At 40.2% G+C, this 21,463-nt stretch overlaps 2 protein-coding genes across 4 annotated transcripts in view; both read right to left on the minus strand.

The window, feature by feature from the left end:
• The window catches only part of sik2a (salt-inducible kinase 2a), a 34,485-nt gene extending 30,914 nt beyond the window's left edge, over positions 1 to 3,571 (minus strand). The window contains exons 1-2 of the mRNA XM_036579816.1: positions 3,130 to 3,571; positions 2,025 to 2,141 (exon numbers count right to left, since the gene is read on the minus strand). Of these exons, the coding sequence (XP_036435709.1) occupies positions 2,025 to 2,141; positions 3,130 to 3,264 (252 nt within the window). The 5' untranslated portion in view covers positions 3,265 to 3,571. The remainder of the gene's footprint in view (positions 1 to 2,024; positions 2,142 to 3,129) is intronic.
• Positions 3,572 to 5,397: 1,826 nt separating this feature from the next.
• Positions 5,398 to 20,651, minus strand: layna (layilin a). 3 transcript variants are annotated; one of them, XM_036579819.1, is made up of 8 exons: positions 20,390 to 20,651; positions 19,026 to 19,043; positions 14,047 to 14,344; positions 12,543 to 12,700; positions 11,502 to 11,546; positions 10,052 to 10,138; positions 8,936 to 9,038; positions 5,398 to 6,843 (listed from the first exon to the last, which is right to left on the minus strand). In XM_036579819.1, exons 1-8 carry the CDS (start codon positions 20,463 to 20,465, stop codon positions 6,486 to 6,488), a joined length of 1,143 nt encoding a protein of 380 aa, XP_036435712.1. In that variant the 5' UTR covers positions 20,466 to 20,651; the 3' UTR covers positions 5,398 to 6,485. The 3 variants fall into 3 exon arrangements, with proteins under 3 accessions (XP_036435712.1, XP_036435711.1, XP_036435713.1); XM_036579818.1 differs by having other exon boundaries at positions 10,043 to 10,138; XM_036579820.1 differs by lacking the exon at positions 19,026 to 19,043 and having other exon boundaries at positions 10,043 to 10,138.
• Positions 20,652 to 21,463: the final 812 nt, after the last annotated feature.

Genomic DNA, 21,463 nt, shown 5'->3' on the forward strand with positions numbered 1-21,463 from the left:
CTTATATTCTTGTGACAAAATGTCCATGAAAGCCTTGAACCCATCATAAGCTTCTTAGTAGGCTTTAGACAGCCACAGGTGATTTCCGTTCTACAGCAGTGGAGTTTGCAGTGTAGCGGCAGTGAACATTTTGTGAAATCTCAGCGTTCGATTAAAGCGTGGGTAACCACTGAATGACAGCCCAACACAGCTTGAGCGAAGGTCAGCGCCGGACTGCCACCACACTCACTGCTGCTGCTGCTGCTGTTGTGTAACAGAGGCAGACTGCTGTTGCTACTCACAGCATCCCAGCCCTGGGCGACCTAAAAAACATTACGTAACGAAACGAGGCTAACCCTATAAGAGCGCAGCCACAACAACTGGATTCAGGCCTCGCTCTGGCCTTCAGCTTCCTGGGATCCAAGCGGACAAACTCCCACGGGGGACGCGAAAGGTGATTATGACTAATGGTAAAGACTCTATGGCGGAAGGAGCTCAGGTCAAAGAACGCTGCTGCTGGTACAGCTGGTGTCTAAGAGGGTAGCTTTTCATTCAAGTCTCGGCAGAAAATGCAATATGAGCGAGGCCAGAAGGTCGAGTATTAAGATCAGACTCATGCTGAAGAGACGAACTCTTAAAAGGGGATGGTCAGCAGTTTAATACACGTCATATGTACTTCCACTAGGGTTGCACGATAATGGTTAAAATGAAAATCATTTTTATTTTTCTGCTCCTGCTTCAGATCTGAAAAATGGAATCACTTTCTCTTACACTGAACATTATAGGCTGACATTCCTTAAAATGTATAAATCTTCTGATCAAAATAAGGCTGGCAATTAATCACATTAGCTGAGTGCATCTTTAAATGCTAAATAGCAAAGTTCCCCAATATTGCAGTCAATTATGTTTAATCAAATGATGAAGCCAAAAATTGTGTGCATGCACTGGTGCAAAATAAGAGGCGGTGGGGTGGAGAGGACCCTCCCCCCCTTTTTAAAATTATGTGAGATATGTTTGGGGCAACTGCCACAAAAGGTACATAACCTGTATTATCAATGATAATAGTGAGTTTATGCGAGACTGAGTGTGGTATTACTTTGTCAGTGTTCTAAAGCAGAGTGGCTGCATGAATGAAAACTGAGCTGAAGGAAAAACAGTCTCTCTTGCAGGGTGCAAGAGTGCACAGCTAGCCTAGCATAACCTATGCACAGACTTAGATTTATCGCTTATTTATTGCAGATAATCAATAAAAGGAGCGTGAGGTGAAATGATATTGCATCAAACAAAAGCCAACAGCTGTGTGGCCATAAAACATGACATCTGATGACATGGCACTTCTGCACTGTAGTGTTTAATTCGGTCATGCCAAAAAATACCAGTTACGCTACAGCACTCGTTCAGCCTGCTGCTGCCTTTTCTTTATTACTACCTTTATTCAGCTTATAACCTAGGGCTTAGATTTACACTTAAAAAAAAAAATCACTCAACTCATCCTTGTGACTTTGTTTTTTTTTTTTAACAGTGTGCCTCCGGTTGTTAAATTTGGCAAAAAAAAATAGATTTATTGCATTGTTCTTAAAAAAAATACTATGGTTTAATTCCACAAGTAACTTTTTTTCCAGTGCAAGTCTTTACATTCTTGCATGGGAAATGCACTCAGTACCGTCAGCAGCATCTTCGAACTCCAGTGGGCATGAGTATCGTAAAATATCCTTAAATTCCAACATATTGGAAGAACATTGCTGGAGCTAAGAGTTATGCATATCAAGTTGTTAACATTGATGGAGGCATTTCACACCAAGCAGTGGCCCAATTGGCTAAATCGACTCTCATTATAAGACAACAGTGTCGGTATGGTGAAATTCTGCAAAATAAGCCCACTAATGCACTTAATCCCTGCCAATGACATAACACTTGGTGTCGGAAATGAGTAAATTTCTGACAAACTGGTACAACCGGATTTGTAATCTGGCCTGATGACTGCACGCTGAGTGAATTACAAGAATTTGAATGGTGGACACAGATGACTGGCAGCCCTGACGCACCTGGTAGAGCTTGATAATGTGAGGATGGTCCAGCAGCTTCATAATCTCCACCTCCCTGTAGATCTTCTCCAAGTTGGCAGCATCTAGCTGGGTCTTGTCAATGATCTTTATGGCCACCTGCATGTTGATGGAAAGCAGCACTTACAATTTTTAGCACTGTGAACACGTTTCAATGAGTTTACTGGAGTGCAAAGCACTTGCCCAGGAGAAATAGAGGGGATCTATAGATTCATCCATTCAGATCCATTAAACCATTATATAATGTAATACGTTATTACATAACATCATTGCAAAGGTATGCATGATTCTGCAACAGGCTGGCCAGGAGCGCGCATGTTAAGCTGTGTACGGATTCTGCAGCTCACAGAAGCGCACGAGCTCTCTGTAAAACAGGAGCAGCAGAGGAACATGAAGAGTTTCCCCTGAAGACAAACACGCTGACGTCATGTCAGTCGGCACAGCAGTATCTCCAATGCCGCCACATGCCAGCAGGTATTAGGAACATTCCAGTGCAGCCAGCGCTTTACAGCTGACATACTTTGACATGAAAGGCAAATCAACACACAGTGGCATGCTTTAGGAAGCTTGCACGACCTGTTCGGTTTTCTCTGACCTCGTGTGTGTTGTCTTGTTGTTGTCTGCCAATCTGAAACTTTGCAAAAGGCAAAGGTGATTCTTGCTGTTCGTGGCAAACCGCCCATTTCAAAATGCACGTTGCGTGCACGGATTTTTCTATCATTGTGCACATATTTTACTGAAAATAAGCAATAAAATAAGCCTGAGATTAAATGAAAAATGGTTTTGCATCGAGCAAAAGTCGCCAGCAGGCAAGCGGTGTAACCATTAAACATACAATTTGGCCACTGAGCTTCTGCACTGTAGCGTTTCATTCGGTCCCACTAAAAAATACAGCAGTTACACCACAGGACTCATTCAGTGCAGCGCAGCCTGCAGCTGAAGTTACGCGGTCCTCGGTTTAACGTTACTCTAGTTGTTGCTCGCAAAACCAGCTAAGAAGTTTCAGGTAATTTCTCCCAATTTCTCTGAGGTAAACTCCCCCTTCAGCCTTTGTGAGAAAAACGTGAACAGCGTCCACTTAACCTACCTCAGACTTGGTGATACGGTGCTTGGCTAGTTTCACTACGGCGAAGTTGCCTTTGCCCAGAGTCCGCTCTATGTCATAAAATCCGACGCGAACCGGCGCCCGCTGACCGGCTTTAGGCTCGGCCGGCTCGGCCATGGCCGTGGCTCTCCTCCCGGTGGCCCTTTCAGCTGAGAGTCGGAGAGTTAGCCGAGTGCTTGGGGCTCATACACCTGTGTGCTCTCCCCGAGCCGAAAGGCGGGGGTTTGTGAGGGGGAGGGAGGGGAGGGGAGGGGAGTGGGGCGGCCTCTCTCACTCTCTACCAGCCGAACCGCGCTTTACATGCCCCGGCTGAAAGTTCAAAACACTGGCGCTAAGCTGGCTAGCTCCGCCTTAGCTCCCCTCATCACATCGCCGCTTTTCTTTCCTGCTTTCTGTCTGCTCGCCGTTTCAGTATCGCCTCAGATACGATCATCATCATCACCGCCTCTAACGGCTCCGGCGCGAGCTTGGCGCTCAACGTGCATTGACGTCAGCGCTAACGGGATTATTTATTTATTTATTTGTTTATTTAATTATTTTTTATCGGGGAGGGGGCGGGTCCACGCAGCTCGCGAGCGGTTAGTAACCAAGACAACCTTATCCGCCTCATGCGTCAGTCGGCAGCTGACTGTGAGCTGTCTGTGAAGCTCGGCTGTTTCATTCTTCTCTAAAATATGAACCCAAAAGTGCACTCATTACACCCGGGCGCAGTCTGAAGAGGTCGTCATACCCCTTTAAACGTCCTAGTGAAAGAGGAATTCCACCCATTTTTCACAATTTCTGCATAATTACATGGTTAAGACGTAAACAAAGAAAAAAAAGTAAAATACTCCGCAGAAACATCCCGAGTCAGAATCGTTCACAGTGGTGGTGATAGGAACCAGACGTCTGAAGAGTTTAACGCCTCTAGGCTCCCTCACAGAGAAATATTAACATGAAATGCACCGAATACACTGCCTGATATCCGAGACATTGTTTACGATAGATTTGAGATAAGCTTTGGAACTTAAATGTAATTTAAAAAAAAACAAACAAAAATCCTTCATGGCGGAGGGGTACATGCGAGCAGTTATAAGGCAAAATAGAACACTTATTATAACCTTTTTTTCAGATTTACCACTGTTTTACCATGATCAACATTACATAAATAACTTTGAAAGTAAATAAAGTGGCAATTTGATTTGTTGACATTGCTCCCTGACCACCACTGTAAAGAACTCCCGACTTTCTCTCCAATGAAACCACCCTGACTGACTTTGTTTACCTTTCAGCCATTTAATTATGAAGAAAAATGGAAAAATAGTTAGAATTCCCGTTGCCCCACTTTTCTTTTACTTCTACGTTAAAATTACAGTTTTATAACACTCGTATATTATGCACGTGAGTCTGCCTAAGCTTTTCTAACGCATGCAAATGTGTAAGAGAAATTGTGTAATATAGCGACATCTGCTGGCCGCGACGGTGCATTGCCTCTCCCAGTCCGCACTGGCATTCACAACTGCATGCACATAAAATGAGTACTACTATGGTTTTAAATGGGGAAAAACGCTTTTCATTACTTTGTTTTATTAATGGCTTTTATTAACATGAGCACAAACCACATTCACACGTTTCTGAAAGAAAACGCACAGAATATTTGGATTCGGGACATTTCTCAGGCAAACAGTCTCAAAGCCATCGCCATCGTTGTAAGATCACATTTTAATTCTTTAGATCAATGCAGCAACCGTTGCAGTATGGAAGAAAAGCAGCATAACAGGGCCATGCAAACTCACCAATGAGGAGGCAAGCACATACAGAATCACCTTACTCTAGCTTATTCACAAAGTTAATCTGATCTCAGCCCCACTACATTTTAAAGGGCCCATATCCTGTATTTTTCTTGTAATTTATTCCCCCCCACCCCCGAGGCCCACTGATGTCTAATTTTTACATGACCATTTGTGTTACTGTACATTTAAGACTGTGATATATGTAAAAGAGTTCTGTTCTGATTGGCTGTCCTGCACTGTACCTCATTCAAAAAAGCAGGGCTGCCTGAAACACTCCCTTAGCGTGAATGGGTGTGGCTAAACTGCTGTAGGCTGAACAGGTGAATATATGTAAATGTGTTTGCTTTTTGTGACATCACGAAAGAAATGAATTGAAAACAGGCTATTTTTGTGGCTTAGTTACCTCATATGGACAGTGTCCAGTCAGGAGTGAACGGTACATCTTGAAACTGTTTAAAAATGTTTACAAACTACATTGAATTTTTTTATTTAAAAAGTCAGGACAAATCCATTTTCTATGATAAGGGCTGTTTAAAGGGGAATTCCACTGATTTCTGCTTCATTAAAGATTTAATTAAAGGTTTAATGTGAAATTCTCCAATCTACAGCAACTTACAATGTCACAATTGTTCGCAGTGGTGACGATAGTGACTAGACATCTGAAGTGCTTAATGCCCTTAAAAGCTACTTCACAGAAAAGTGATTACATGAAATGCTTACAGATACGTTGTCTGATGCCTGAGATATTGTTTTACAACAAACTTGCTAGAAGGTTTTGGCCTAAAACATATATAGTTTTAAATACACAGAGGAAAGTGGACAGGCGCAGTAGAGGGTGCCACAAGGAAAAACAGTACCCAAAGAAAACTTTTCTTCACAACTACCACCATTGTAATAAAGAAAATAAGAGTTTTTAAGCTTCTCTAAAATGAACAATTTCACATCAAGCCACTCTGACTTTGTTTACATCACAACTGTTGAATTATGCAGAAAAACTGACTGAACTGTTTCCAGAAGAAGCTTCTTTATACTTTTTGAGAAGTGACTAAGCGCACTTGAGTATATGCACTAGAAGACGGTGATTATTCCAATTTGGATAAGCTTGGGGAACAGAGAACATGACATTTCATTGGTAATTTATAGTAATAAAATGTCTGGTAAAAATATAGATTCTTAGCAACAAAACTGTATCTGCACAAGCAGTCATTCAGAGAAATTAGCAAAAACGTTTTGATCAACTCTTTAAAGGTTTCATGACACTTATATGCCATCTTTTAAACATTTTCATAGTCTTTGATTTCATGCGAATGCAGGAGTCCACACTTTGTCCTTGATTTCCACTGATCTTAATCCTTTGAAATGCCTGGGCCCCATTGGTTACATCTTCTACCATTCGATAAACTCTCAGCAAGTTAATATAACTTTGGAACTTGTCAGAATCCATCATTTGGTTGCCTGTTCGAGTTCCTAAAAGACCAAATTACCAGACACAGGCAAAGGAAAGCAGAGGCATTAGCTGTCTGGACCACAGGGCTATAAACAATCCGGATCGCACTGGCTTCTCCTTCAGTAGCCGTACAATTCATTATCCAGCCAGCCGTGCTCTCTGTAGTATCTCAGACTTCCCCGGCCGTGGCAGGTCGTCTCGTAGATGTCGTTGGTGACAAAGCCGCTCTCGGTGCTGGCCAGCGTGACGAAGCCACTCTCTGTGTCCCGGCCTCCCAGGTTGTCATAGTCTTCGGGTGGGGTGTCTGGAGATGAGCCCAGAAAGGAGGTGTTCTTGATATCGGGCCGTGTGCCGGCCAGGTCCGCCTCATGCTGCCTCCGGATGACGTTGTAGACGTCAGGGCTGGGGCTGTTGCAGCGGTCACCGGACGGCCAGTACCCAGGCTCCTTGGGTGGAGTCTCTGTTCGTTCCTTTTTCCTGCAAAGATGAAAAAAGGTACTGTACATTAAGGACAAGTTTGCATGTTTGTAAGATAGATACAGGAAATGTCCAAAAGTATCCAGACGCTTGCTTGTTGAACATTTCTCAATCTGTAGTGCACTCAAAACTTGCTTAGAACAGAAGCAACTGCCCACTGGCTTTTAGAAACCTAAACAGTTGGGACAGTATGTAAAATGCAAATAAAATCAGAAAGGAGTGATTAGTAATTTTCTTTGGCCTGTATTTGGCCTGTATTAAATTCAAAACAGCACATGTATATATATATATATATATATATATATAATCACTTTATCATTTGGGGAATAAAGACACCAGTTGATCCAGTTTCGCCATTCTTCTGTTACACAAGTCTTCCGTGCAACCATATACAACCTTCACTGTTGTATTTTGTGCCTCAAATGTGGCTCACATTTTCAAAAGAAGACTGGCTTGGACTGCAGGCAGACTAATCTAGCATCTGCACTCTGATTACGCGGCCATACTGTTGTAACACATATAGAATGCGGCTTGGTGTTGTCATGTTGAAAGAATGTAGTGCAGGCACTCAGCTGTGGTTGTCAGCTTTGCCTTTTATGTACAGGGTTTTTCCCCAGACTCCTTGAACCTTTTTATGATATTATGCATTAATATTGTAATATTTTATCTAGCCACAAGGGTACGAACGAGGTCAGGTACTGATATTGGATGATTAGATTTGGATCACAAACGCCACTCCAACTCATCCCAAAGGTACTGGATGGAACTCTATCACTCCAGAGATGGGATAGCGGTGTGTAAATTTTGATTATGAAGTGGCGTTAGCTCAGGGGGCGGCATGGGAACACCCACACCTAACATAAGTTGTGAGGTGTCATCTTGTGAGTGAGACTGAACACTGGCCAGTGTGCTCATGGTAAGGCAACATGAATCGAGGCATGACAGTGGGTGACAGACAGATGGGACATTTTATTTCCGAAGTTGTGCGGGCATTTAATGTTTCTCGATCCACAGTGTCAGGTGTATACCGGGAGCGTGTCACAGAAGGCATTACCACCCACACTGGACAGCGCAGTGGCCGCCCACGGGTGCTTAATGATTGTGACAGGCAGTGTCTGGGTAGAATTGTCTGTGAGAACACAGCGACTCTGACACCAGACACAGCGCCTCACCTGCACTCGTGAGGTTAGAGGACTGGCAACAGGTGACATGGTCTGGTAAGTCATGGTACCAATTGTTTCGGGGTGATGGTAGGGTTTGTGTGTGGCGCAGACAGTATGGAGCCATGGACCCCAGTTGTCAACAAGGCACTGTGAAGGCTGGTGGCGGTTCCATACTGGTGTGGGGTGTGTTCTCATGGCATGGGTTGGGTCCACTTGTCTGCCTAAACAAGCCATTGACCGGCGACCACAACGCTGCTTGGTGACCATTGGCAGCCTTTCATGGACTTCATGTAGTTCATGTACAATGATGGCATATTCCAGCAGGATAATGCACTGTGCCATCAGGCTCAAGTTGTCCAGAACTGGTTCGAGCAGTATTTTCTGCTGTTCTGATGAGTTCAGATGAATAGTCTGGCCTGCATGTTTGCTTGACATGAGCCTAATCGAGCATTATGGGATGTGGTTTAGCGGTCCATTCTCACCTGAGATCCTGCACGTACAAATACCACAGTGCTGTGGGTGGCTATCCAGACAGCATGGCTTAATGTCCCTCCAGACTTTTTCCGTCCACTTGTGGAATTGATGCCTCGTTGAGTTTGCCGCACTTTGTGGGGCTAGAGGGGGTCCTACACAGTACTAGTTCCCATCTCATGACTTTTGGCACATCGGTGTATTTGTTCTTCATTAAGAACGAATCTTTTAAAATAAGCCTGCGCTGGAATCTAAAACCGCTATCTAATCTATCTAAAGCTTCCTGCACCCTTATGTTGTTATTACTGTGTAATTACTATGAAAGATATTCTTTTTAAGCCATTCTGCATAAGTAAAAGAAATACTGAATATTTAAAAAACAACCTATTCAAATAGTTATTCTATGTGGCAAAGCTGTAATCAGTAAATCTAGCTTCAGCAGAAGTATAATGGCATACCTTTTTGTAAACAGCTTGAAGCAGAAAACTGCAGTTGCGACTATCAAGAGCAGAAGTAGAGGTATTGTAGGGAGGACAATGTAAGCGATATTGAGAGCATTATCTGAAAAATATGGGAAAGGCAAAGCATTTAGGATTATGTTCAGAATTAAACAGTATCTAGAATCAAATATATAACCTGTCTGGAGTAGCAAATCATTCTTCTATAAAATTCATTATCAAATCTGATAAATTATTTATCCAAAATACAGTACTGTGCGAAAGTCAGAGACCATCCCTTGTTTATTTCATTTCCATAAAGTACACGTTATTCATTTTTTCAGTGTCAGAAAATAGCAGAAAACACATTTAACACAAAGGCCATCAAACAACTAAAAGTAATATCAAGATTTTCTAGTATTTAGTGTGTCCACTCTTCACCTTATTATTAATGCTTTTATTACAACTTCATTTTTTTCAGCTTTTCAAAGAAATCTGCAGGGACATTTTCCCACAAATCCAAAGTTCAGTCTTAGAAGTTCTGCTTGTCACAATCCAAGTAATTCCAAACACATTCAACAATAATAGCTTCTTTCTTTGATTTACAAATGTTTTTCTTTTTAATTTATTTCTTTTTTCTAAATAAGGGCTTCTTGACAGCTACACATCCTTTTAGACTAATAGTGTTGGGTTGTCCTCTCACAGTGGAAGGATGGACAGAAACACCTGTGGATTTTTCAGATCTGAAGTAAGAGTGGAGCTTGATTTTCTCCTCTCTCTCAAACATTAAAGCTTTTAGTACTGTTTATCTGATGGGGACAGTTTTGTTGGTCTACCAGGTCTTGCACGGTTGTTCTAGGTCTTATTTTCTCTGTATCTGTTAATGTTTTTTTTAACTCCAGTTTTGGAAACTCATGTTTTTTTTTCCTCTGACATTTCCTTTCCTTGTTCTAGTGGATTATCTTATATCTGATCTCCTGAATAACTTGTACTTTAGGGCCATTTTGAAAAAAAAAACACCTGTACAGTACTGCATTCTTTACTGTATTCCCAGTTTTAGCAAGTTAATAACAATAACTAGTAATTTGACCATGGTAAATTTGACAGTGGTAAAAAATGGACACCTACGTTTCGTACCTGTTGGTTCAGAAACAACTACCCTCATTCCGTCATCATTAACTGTGACCGAGGGGTTTTTGGGTACTTTTGCTGTCGGCAGAACAGCTGGAATAGATTAACGAACATCAACCATTATTTTTCATGAAAAAAACAAACAGAACACAAGAAAGAGAGAAATACAACTGCCGCTGCACAAATCACAGACTAGAAATACAGTTCCTTGCAGACAATAAGATTTCCATGACATAATTTCATAGTTTTAACCACTAGGTGTCCTTATTTGACAGCACAAGAAGAGTTATTACAGTCTGTCAGTACTGATCAGACTTGGCTTTAGTTCATGTTACAGTAAATTGTTTACTTTATGACACAACTCATTTTATACAGTTTATTTGAAATGCACTGATACTGCCTCATTAAAAAATAGATCAGCAATAAATAAATAAATAAATAAATAAATGTACACAATTTTCCCCTTACTGCAAATGTAGTCATTGAGTTGAGCTATGAGGCTAATGTTCACTCTTAAAAAAGATGGTTCTCAAGGGAATGGTTCTACTTAGAACTATGAGCTGCTTCATGCTTAAATGGTACTTTACATGGTAAAATGGTTCTTCAGATTGATGGAGAACGTGTTATATGAGGTATAGAACCTTTCTAAAAATGGTTCTACATAGCACCAAGCTTGACATTGTAACAACAGAAGAACCCTTTTTGGTGTTATTTAGAACAAGTTTCAAAAAGGTTCTAAATAGAACCATGAACAATACATTCTTCATCAATCTGAAGAACCATTTCACCATGTAAAGAACCATATAAGCATGAAATGGCTCTATAAAGAACTCATGATTCTGAATGGAACCATTCCTTTTACTAAAGAGCCCTTGAAGAAACATCTCTTTCAAGAATGCAGCTAACAAGTAACAGAAGCTCGTAGCCCACCGATTAGCATCATGTAAACTGCGTAGCTAAATCGTCATGCAGTTGGATAAAACCACACTGAGTCGTTAAGCAATTTCATACAGACTTCTTATGTGGTTTGTAATACTATATGACACACTGTTATCTATAAAAATGAACACCTAACATGGATATTTTATCATTATTGTGATTTATTATGTCACAACACGCTTTCCTGAGCATATTGTGGATGTCATCAGTACTTAAAGAAAACTGACTAACTACGTTTTATACAAATTGAGCATACATTGGCCTGTTTAATTGAATTTAGTTTGTAAATCACCGAGTACAATCGTTGTTGTAGGTTTATTATTATTATACTTTTTATATGTGGCACTACAGGTTCTATTTTGTCTATTCCAACAATCTCAGAAACACTAAATATCATGACACATATCATGTATTATGAAGATGTCTTGAAGTATCATGATATAATATTTTGCCATATCGTCCACCCCTATTGTATTTGGATATTAGATGTTAAATCAAACTATTCTCGACCAATTACCTGCTCGTGTTCTGTTTCCTGCAGTGGTGGGGTGTGGTGCTCTATCTGAAAGAAAAAAAAACCCCAAAAACATTATATTAATTATTAGTGCATAACCATATCTTGAACTTTTCACTTCTGTTAAATCTCTTATGAATATCATATTTCATGGATAGGGTCAGGATCTGTGCTCCTTTTGTTCCGCCCCCTCAGGGTACCGAATGCACTCTTTGTGGGGGTGGCATAATGGTGCTCTGTGCATTGATACAGATGAGAGTCATAACAGAGATATAGAGGCCAAATCAGAATGGAGCAATTTCTGATTAGCCTGGATTGAATGGGGGTTTGGAGATACTCTGCACTTCTCAAAGACATAGCAGTGCACTCAGAACCAGCGCTGGGAGGATTACTTAAAAACATATTCGGGTACACTCTTAAAAAAGATCGCTCTTCAAGCGCTCTTTAAGAAAGGGAATGGTTCTATTTAGAACCATGTGTTCTGTATAAAACCATTACATAGTTAATTGGTTCTTTGCATGGTGAAATGGTTGTTCAGATTGAAAGAGAATGTGTTGTGAAAATGTTTTTGAAAATGGTTCTATCTAGCACCAACAGGGTCCCGCTACTGTTACAATGTCAAGATTCACTCTTAAAAATGGTGGTTCTTTAGTGCAGAAAATGGTTCTATATAGAACCATGAACATTCAAAGAACCCTTTGCATGATTAAAGAGTTGTTTGCATCATGAAAGGGTTCTTCAGATTGGTGGAGAATGTATGGTTCTACATAGAACCTTTTTTTAAAGAGTTCTCCATAGCACCAAAAAGGGTTCTTCCATTGTTACAGTCATGACATCATAACAATAAGGAAATCTTTTTGGTGCTATATAGAATCCTTTTCAAAAAGGCTCTATGTAGAACCATATACAACAAAGTGGCGCATTTCACATTAAACCACTTTCAATTACTTTGTTTAGATCTTAATGATTGAATTGTGTAGAAATTTGTAAAATTTGGTGGAGTTCCCCTTTGAGTGACCATAAGCACATGTGAAAGAGCCTCACCTTTGGTATACTTGCAGATGAAGTTGTTCTTAGTCTCACAGTTGTCATCATTCCACTGGAACATATAAAGGCCTCCGATGCCTGGAGGAGCTGACGGCTGGTGGTACATCACTACACACACCTCATAACCACAGGAGGGCTCGTCCCAGTGCCAGTTCCTGCTCCCACACACAAAAATGACCACACTCAGTTCACAGCTGTGACAACACAACCATGGTGAATTCTGTTCTGGCAGCTTAGAGGGCCTTTCCAGCCTCAAACAAGAGTTTTAACAAGTGTTATTTGTCATATTGCAATATTTTATAGCACAGCATTTTATCTCTTAGACATGACTTATGTTTTTATATCGCTTTCATGTATCGCTTTCAACATTCTGTCACTACAATACCCAGCAGGCATTACAAAAATATGTCATACAACCATTGGAAATCTCTGTGGTGCCACCCAATTGTGACTGCTAGACTAGCCAATGATCTACAGGTTAATAAACGCAACCACGCTAGTATTAGTGTAACTCTTACCTCAGTTGTCAAATAAAATTGCAAAGAAAACAGAATCTCTGTCTTTATTTAGCACAAAATTGACACCAGAAACTTCATTTCAGCCAGAGGAAGGTAGCCAAACTGAGGTAAGGCATCTAAATAGCCTGGTCATCTGATGAGTCATTTGAGTAGCCCATTCTCTCCATTCTAAAGATTAGGCAGCTACCACAGTTATATGGCTGCAATAAGATATTCAGCCTTCTATCTGCAGTGTTAGCTATCTGCTTTCCTTCTGCATTCACCAGCTAAATTAAAAAAACACACATTTAAAACAGCGCACTCCCCAAAATCCACCCCAAAGCAGTTTTTCAAAAGTGCTTTCCACCTTCAAGATACATCACCAGGGGATTTTTTCAGTTTTAGACTGTAAAATCTTACACTAGAGACTACAACAGTGCCGCTATAGGATGTGAATAGGCATACTTTCAACATATGTAGGAATGGTTACAAGTTTCACTATAGATTCCTCAGTCGTTTGCAAAAGTTTGGGCGCACCTGGTCTAATTACATGTTTTGTTGATTTTCTAAGTGAAAATAACTTAACGCATCCTCTACAGAGAGCATTTTCTGCCAATATTAGTTCACAATTTCTATTTATTTACTAAGTTTAACATACTGGAACAAATAAAACATGAAATAGAACATGTGCCATAACTTTTGCACAAGCCACATTTATGTTTTATCAGTCAATGTCATTTGAGCAAGGGTGCCCAAAATTTTGCATATGTTATAGAGTGAATGACACATTATTTAAACCTACCACAGTGTTTATGTGCAACATCATACTCCTTCATTTCAGTTTTCTATGATATAGACCATTTAATATTATCAGATCAGGAACACTGACACTACACTGCAACTAGTGATCTCAGTTGTGTTACTTTAGATGAACATTTCTGCCAGTGTTTTTATACTTATGCATTAGATCATAGCAGTTCTAGAGATTATTTCTCATGTCAGACCTGAAAGCTGAATGGCTGCCGTCCATCCAGTAGTACTGAGACGCACAGTCTATGTTGCTCTCTTCATAGATGGGCTCTCTGCGAAGGCCAATCCAGAAATCTCCATCTGAAGCTTTCAGTTCCTGGATATAGCCCTCGATCAGCTTCTGCTCATCAGCTGACTGGATGCTGAGGAGCTCTCCTCCATCGCTCCTGCATGCTCGGTTGGCCTCATCGAAGTTCACTTTGCGCCGACTATCCTGGAAATAGGCGATTTTATAGCAGGGCTTTTCGGTGCCGCGCTTGCAGATCGGCTGGCCTTTAAAGGGAAGAGTAAGAGATAGTTAAGAGGTAGTTATGGTTTAAGAAGAGGTCTAGACTATTGTGAAATACAATGAAATCTCACTTCTACTTTAAGGTTTGAGCCTGTGGTGTACATACGCTCACATATGCCTGTAAAAACATGGAAAATTCTTAAACTGAGAATGTTATCACAATAGACGTGTTGCCAACATGCCTTTGTGGAGCCCAGATGGATTGAATGCAGGCTGGTAAGGTTCCAGATGCTGCCCAGATAAGCTGTGTTTCATTTTATTCAAATGATTTAACCCCTTAAAATCCCAGGCTAATTACATACTAAGGCCTATTGTTTACTTACTGCAGGGACTTCAATGCAAACTAGTTGAACTATTCTTAGGCTATAGAAGTGTATAATAAAACATGGCCATGTAAGGGGTTAAATATCAGCACACATTTTGGGTAAGCCGTCATTTTTGAGTTCTAACAACTGGAAAACAAAGAAAATCCACATATAGTCGTATGCAGAAGTTTGAGCAAAACTCCATGTTCAAATGACATGTTCTGTTGATTTTCTAAGTTAAAGTAAGTTAACATATCCTCTACTGAGAACACAATTATTGAATTTTAAGGCACAATTACTGTTTATTTGAGGAATTTAACATATTGGAAGAAAAAAACAAAATGTGGCCGTTGCAAAAACAGCACATTTGATATTTAATGTTTTACTTTTCCAATGTATTAACCTATTAAAAGGCACAGAGTTGTATAACACACTTCTATAACCTAAGAATAGCTCCACTAGTTTGCATTGAACTCCCTGATGTTACTTAATAATAAGCCTTAGTGTGTAATAAGCCAGGGATTTTAAGTGGTTAGACAAACAAATAGAACTTCTGCACTAAAACTTGCAGAAAAATGCATATTTAATAAATTTTCTCTACTTTCTAAATTTAGCAACTTTTGCAATTTGCAATTTTTTCTTTCTGATATCCATGCCGAGGCCTCACTGATTTTGCTATGGCTACCATACTGGGCAGTCTTAAACAGGAATTTCATTAATTGTCTACACAATTCAGTTGTTGAGATGTAGAGAAAGTAATTTAGATTGCTTTAGAGAAAGTTATCTTCTTAGATTACTTTACAGTGGTGGTGACAGAAACCAGGTGTTGTGATGTCTACAACGAAAAAATATCCATTTTATTTACTATCCAAAACCACCAGTGAACCTACAGGTATGTTCTGAGTTTGTATATGTAATGTTGGTGATGGTAAAATAGTGATGAATTTGACAGAATAAGTTTTCTTTGGGGACTATTTCACCTTATAACACCCTGCATGTACCTCTCTGCCACGACTGGTTTTCTAAAAATCTCATTTTAGGCCAAAACCTTCTCAGAACTATCATAAAACAATATCAGGTAGTGTTTTCATAACCACTGCACATAATCTTTTAGGAGCATCAAAGGCTTCAGACGTCTGGTTCCTATCACCACCACTGTGAACAGTTCTGACTCTGTAAGTTTCTCCAGAATGGAGCACTTCACATCAAACCACACTGCATCACTGCTGTCAGCAAGGCTGTTTGGTTTTTTCTCTAAGGCTTGGTTTCTGTCCAAGAAAGCGCATGCCTAGCATCTGAGCTCTGGTGTTGACACATTTTCATTTATTCACAGTGTTTTACCGCCACCCCCGCTTTCAGCTTCCGATTCATTGCACACTGGTTCCAGTAATTTGGCAGCTTTGGCAACCATCCATAATGCCACCTTATATCGGATGTGGAGGCTCACTCCGACTGCAGCACATCCACCCAATACCCCATTACAGGCACCAAAGACAGAGCAGTTCAGCTTTGAGAAACCGACCCAGACCCAGTGGATGCGTGCCAAAGACAGATAGAGGGTCTCGCCCATATTAGGTTCTCTTAGGCTTAACTCAATAAAAAAAAACTTTCTCTCTGTTACATTTCCACACATCTTTGGCCTTTCTTTGGTTTGCCTTCAGCATATCAGTTAAGAGTTCTGTCTTTTGGTCTTCTGCTGATTAGTGTAGCCCACTTTAGAGAACGGTTCCTGTAGATGTGCTGGATAAAAGCAGCTCTCTATTCACTCTCTATTAAAGTTGTGTGGCTGCTGTATCAGTCTGTGGGAGGATTACTAATGAGCGCACATAATTCATGTATTTTGCTGCCGCTTAGCAGAAAAGACTCAATAATAAGTCACCACAGCCATTGCTTTCAATTTATTTTCTCCTTATTGAATTATTCTGTATAATTTGTTTTAGTGTTTAAAGCAATTTAGAGTAACACAGAAAAGTCTATTTTAGGTCTAGCAGATAGACTTGTGAGTTAGGTCTAACAGACAGACTTAGACAGTGAACATTATTTCATTATTTGACAATAATAATAATAATAATAATAATAATAATAATAATTTATTTGATCATTATTTGTAATCTTTCAGAGGTTGTTCAGGTTTCTGCATATTTCTGCACTTACTGAAAATGTCTCAGTATATATATTCATATGCAAAATGTGAACACCCCTGCTCAAATGTTTAACATATTAAAAAATATAAAATGTAAACATAAAATGTGCCAATACTTTTGCAAAGGCTTCATTTTATGTTTTTTTCCCAATAAGTTAAATTTAGCAAATAAACAAGGGTGCCAAAACCTCTGAATATTCTATATATATGAAAAAGTCATACTCACTTAAGCTCATCTAGTTAAAAGCGAATATATAAGCAATATAGTAACTGCTTAGAAAACCAGTACAGACTGCTCAGAAGCACTGCATGTATCCATCCATATGATGTTAGGGTGACCATTCATCCTCTTTTTCCAGGTTTTTCGGACCTAAAATTTGCTCTCTACAGTCTGCCCCATGCCACCATCCTGCCCCAGTGTTCTCCTTTTTAAAAACTAAACTACGGTCACCCAACTTTATGTGGATTCACATAATAATCAGGAAAAGGTGATGCTGCCCAAATGGGGAAGGACGCTGGGAATCCCTTTATTTACTCAAAGAAACAGCCCTATACATCCAAGGCCTATGGTTCCAGGGCCTTATGTTCCCTCACTGAAATGTTCTTGGAAATGACTCTATATTCCCATAGCCCTATGTTTACTAATCCCTTCTTTTGCATTTAACCCTTGTGTGGTGTTTGGGTCTGTGGGACCCATTTTCAACGATTACCAAAAGAAAAAATGATGCGATTTATTTTTATATTAACCTCAGATCCCTTTGTCGTTGCTCATTTTCTGTGCAGAACATATAAAATAACACAGTTTCAATGACTACACAATGAACCCCCCTACACATTTATATTACACATGTGGTGTTGGGGTGAACCCACGAAGTAGAAGTGTGGAGATGCTGTGTCCCTTCACTCTGTTCTCCTCCTACATGACCTGCTGTTAGTGTGCGTGTGTGTCTGTGTGTGTATGTGTTTGTATATGTGTGTGTGTGTGCAAGGGTGGACAACATGGACAGGCTGCTGATTGGCTACAGCTGCTAAAAGAGAACCCTACGCTGGCCACTTGTGATATTTTAAACATCTGGTATTTTTCATACATTGTTATGGCTGCATTGATTTAAAAACAATAATGCGGTGGGTCCACTAGACCACTGAGTAACAACAACATCAACACCACATAAGGGTTAATATATTTCTGTTTTGATGGTGATAACTTCTGTATTGCTTTCAATTTCAATCTCTAATTTTGGAGCTTTAGCATTTTCGAACAAACTTTACTTCACTGTTGAGTACGTTGATAGATGCTGGATTTACTAAGAAGTTCTCCTGCAGTTACTTAGTTCTATAAGTCTTTTGATCTGCTACGTTCGTACTTGTGCTCAAGTTGTTTTTTTGGGAAGGCACTTTTACTTTTACTTGTGTCATTATTTTACCAAGTACCAATACTTTCACTGTTTTTAGGCTACACTACCCACCTCTGCTCAAAAAAGGTGCTAATGCACAATGTTCTTCAAAGAACCATTTTTGGAAATGAGATGTGTAGTGTGAAGACCCTGTTTAAAGCTGCACTATGTCAGTTTAGGGGATTTGGAGACCTCACTGGTGAAAATGTGTAACTGCATGCAATGTGCTTTTGCGCAGTTGCATCTCCTAGCGGATGAATTTGATGACTGTGAGGGCGTTGAAAGAGCATTCAAAGGGGAACACTTGAGGATGTAAGTGAGTCATCATCGTATCTTCATCAGCATGATGCTGATTTTGCATCTTGAGACCATCGAGCTGGACTTTCTTTTTAAACCTGTGCATGTGATGTTAATACATAAAAACATACAACAAGTTCCAAAATACTCCAGCGGAGTCTGACTCAGCACTTCTGAATTTTAGATAATTATTTCAGGATTTTCCTACCATATTGTACCATATTTTGTTCCAATCTTACACGGTTCTATGGCGTTGCTCAAGGAACCCTTTGTGGCATCTTTTAGGAACAACACTCACAACACCAAAATGAACCACCTGTTTTAAACCTATAGGATTCCCACACAGACGTGTTGGCTGGATAATTTGCAAATGTAAGGCTGAAAATGATTCTACGGGACATTAACAGCTAAATAAATTAATGACAACGCAACACAATGACGTGTAGGACTTCTCTCCCTGTATAACGAATGCAGTCTGAAATGGCAACACTGGCTCATTAAGTGAACACTGCAGTGTAAGACATACCTCTGTGCTCGTAAATGTCTGCGACGCAGGGAAACGGTCCAAACCCGGGTTTACAGGCAGTAAAGAAAGAAGAAACGCTTTCATCACGATCAAAAGAACCACACAAGGAAACGACTCCCGCACTAAGGGGGGTCTGCAGAGAGAGCTAATGGCCTAGCTAGCTCAAACTATAAAAATACATAAGCTACATGAAGAGAAATGTAGCCAAACTTGGGGTTGCAACTTGTTGCGATCTACGCTTCGAGCAACCGTTAATAACGTTTTCATTTCATGAAGCTTAAGTCGGTTTCTTGTTCGAATTTTCCGTTCCACCTTAAAAGGTGCAGCACGTACATTCTGGCGCCTGAGGCAAGAAACCAACTTCAGCCTGTTTCGTTGCTTTATTCAAAACACGTTACATTAGAAAAGCACTTAAATTTGATGAAGAAACAAAGACGAACACTTAAAATCTATTCGAATGTTTCCGCTCCACCTTAAATGGTGCAGCAGTTACATTCAGGCGTCGGAGGCACTTGACTGTAACTGCTGCGCCATTTAAGGTGGAACAGAAAATTCGAATAAGAAACCACCTTTAGCCTCATTGTAATTGCTTTAATCAAAACGTACTACATTAAAAAGCGCTTAGGTTTCCTTTTAAGCAGCATAAAAAATTATAAAAATCTGGCCAAAAACTAATTTGATGAAGAAACAAACGTTGAACCTTCGAATTCTTATTCGAATTTTCCGTTCCACCTTAAATGGTGCAGCCGTTACATTCAGGCGTCTGAGGCGCCAGACTGTAACTGCTACACCATTTAAGGTGGAACGGAATATTCGAAGAAGAAACCAACTTCGGCCTCATTTTCATTGCTTTATTCAAAACGCACTACATTAAAAGCTAAAAGCTAAGAAGGCTAAAAGCTCATTTTCCTTTAACTGCCTTAAATGGTGCAGCAGTTACAATCTGGCGTCTGAGGCGCCAAATTGGTGGAAAATTAGAATTAGAAGTCAAACAAGAAACTTCAGCCTCGTTTTCAGTGCTTAATTCAAAACGCACTTAATTAAAAGCACTTAGGTTTCCATTTGAGCAGCATAGAAAGATAATATGACCAAAACACATTTGATGAAGGAAACAAAGACGAACGCTTCAATTCTTATTCGAATTTTCCGTTCCACCTTAAATGGTGCAGCAGTTACGTTCACGCGTCTGAGGCGCCAGACTGTAACTGCTGCACCATTTAAGGTGGAACTGAAAATTCAAATAAGAAACCAACTTTAGCCTCATTTTCGTACTACATTAAAAACCACTTAGGCTTCCATTTAAGCAGCATAGGAAGACAATATGACCAAAAACTAATTTGATAAAGAAACAAACGTCAACTTACCGCTTAACACATTGGATCCTAACGCAGGGACACTGAGCATCAGCGCTGCGAACCCCACCGCACTCATCAAATCCATTGCACTAGTTTCTTCTCATGCTTCTTTTATATATACATATATGTACATATATATACATAAGACTAAAGCGCGAGCATTTTAACAGCTCTGTATGTATTTAGAAGATCCAGATCGGGGATATCCACAGAGGAGTTCTGTTCACAGCAAACTGAGAAGAACACTTCTCTCCCCTGTCATTCGCTGGCATCTCTGAGCGCTCCCGCTGAAGGCTGGAGAGAGATGCGTCGGGGGCGAGCATCTGGGGCGCGCACCAGACCCACGTCATCCATCACCAGCAGGTCAAAGACTGACCATGGGTGAAGCCTCTGGCTCCGCCCTCTGTGTTCCAGTTAAGCTTCACTACCTGATTCTAGAAGAAGTGAAAGGGTGATTTAGGACATTCTTCTGACCCTCATTAGAGATTAGAGGGACTTTTTTTTGCATTAATGTGCTCATTAGTCCACCATAGTTTCTCCAAATGGATCCTAATTAGCCACAATTGTGCTATGCTAGTAACCCCATGTTGGCCTCTACTTTTGGAACCTTTCAATGGATGGGAGTCTGAAGAATATTTTAAAAGTTTGAAGAACCTCCACATAATTCAGAATTTCTAGGAACAAGCCTTAAAATGGTATAGAACCTTTACCAGGCATGGATCATTGAGTTATCTGTCCCTGGGCACAAATGTTGGGAGGGTCCCTGATTGGAATGTTAGCTTGAAAAAGAAGCATTAACGCTTGGACAAGGTAGTGGCGGATAGCTCAATGATTGTGTAATAAGTAGTGTTTGGAAGAGGCATAAAAAGAGTCATAATTGCTCGCCCGGGCCCCTTAGTAGCGAGGGCCTTTAACAGGAACGAGGCCATAAAACCCATGGGAGGACCCTGGCCTGATCTTAACATTATGTGAAGGTTCTCTAAATATTTAAAAAGTTATTCACACTCACAGATCTCTTAGATCTCTTGCCAAACATGTTTATATATATATATATATATATATATATATATATATATATATATA

This window comes from Colossoma macropomum, unplaced genomic scaffold, assembly GCF_904425465.1.
Source record: "Colossoma macropomum unplaced genomic scaffold, Colossoma_macropomum, whole genome shotgun sequence".
NCBI classification, from domain to species: domain Eukaryota; kingdom Metazoa; phylum Chordata; class Actinopteri; order Characiformes; family Serrasalmidae; genus Colossoma; species Colossoma macropomum.

What these genes read in the sequence shown, in the direction of transcription:
- layna (XM_036579818.1), bottom strand. Translation starts at nt 20,465, where the DNA reads ATGGATTTGATGAGTGCGGTGGGGTTCGCAGCGCTGATGCTCAGTGTC. An exon ending in AGGAAACAGAACACGAGCAG is followed by an intron (nt 10,139 to 11,501) that starts GTAATTGGTCGA and finishes AATCTATTCCAG; the next exon opens with CTGTTCTGCCGACAGCAAAA. An exon ending in TGAACCAACAGGTACGAAAC is followed by an intron (nt 9,039 to 10,042) that starts GTAGGTGTCCAT and finishes CATATTTTTCAG; the next exon opens with ATAATGCTCTCAATATCGCT.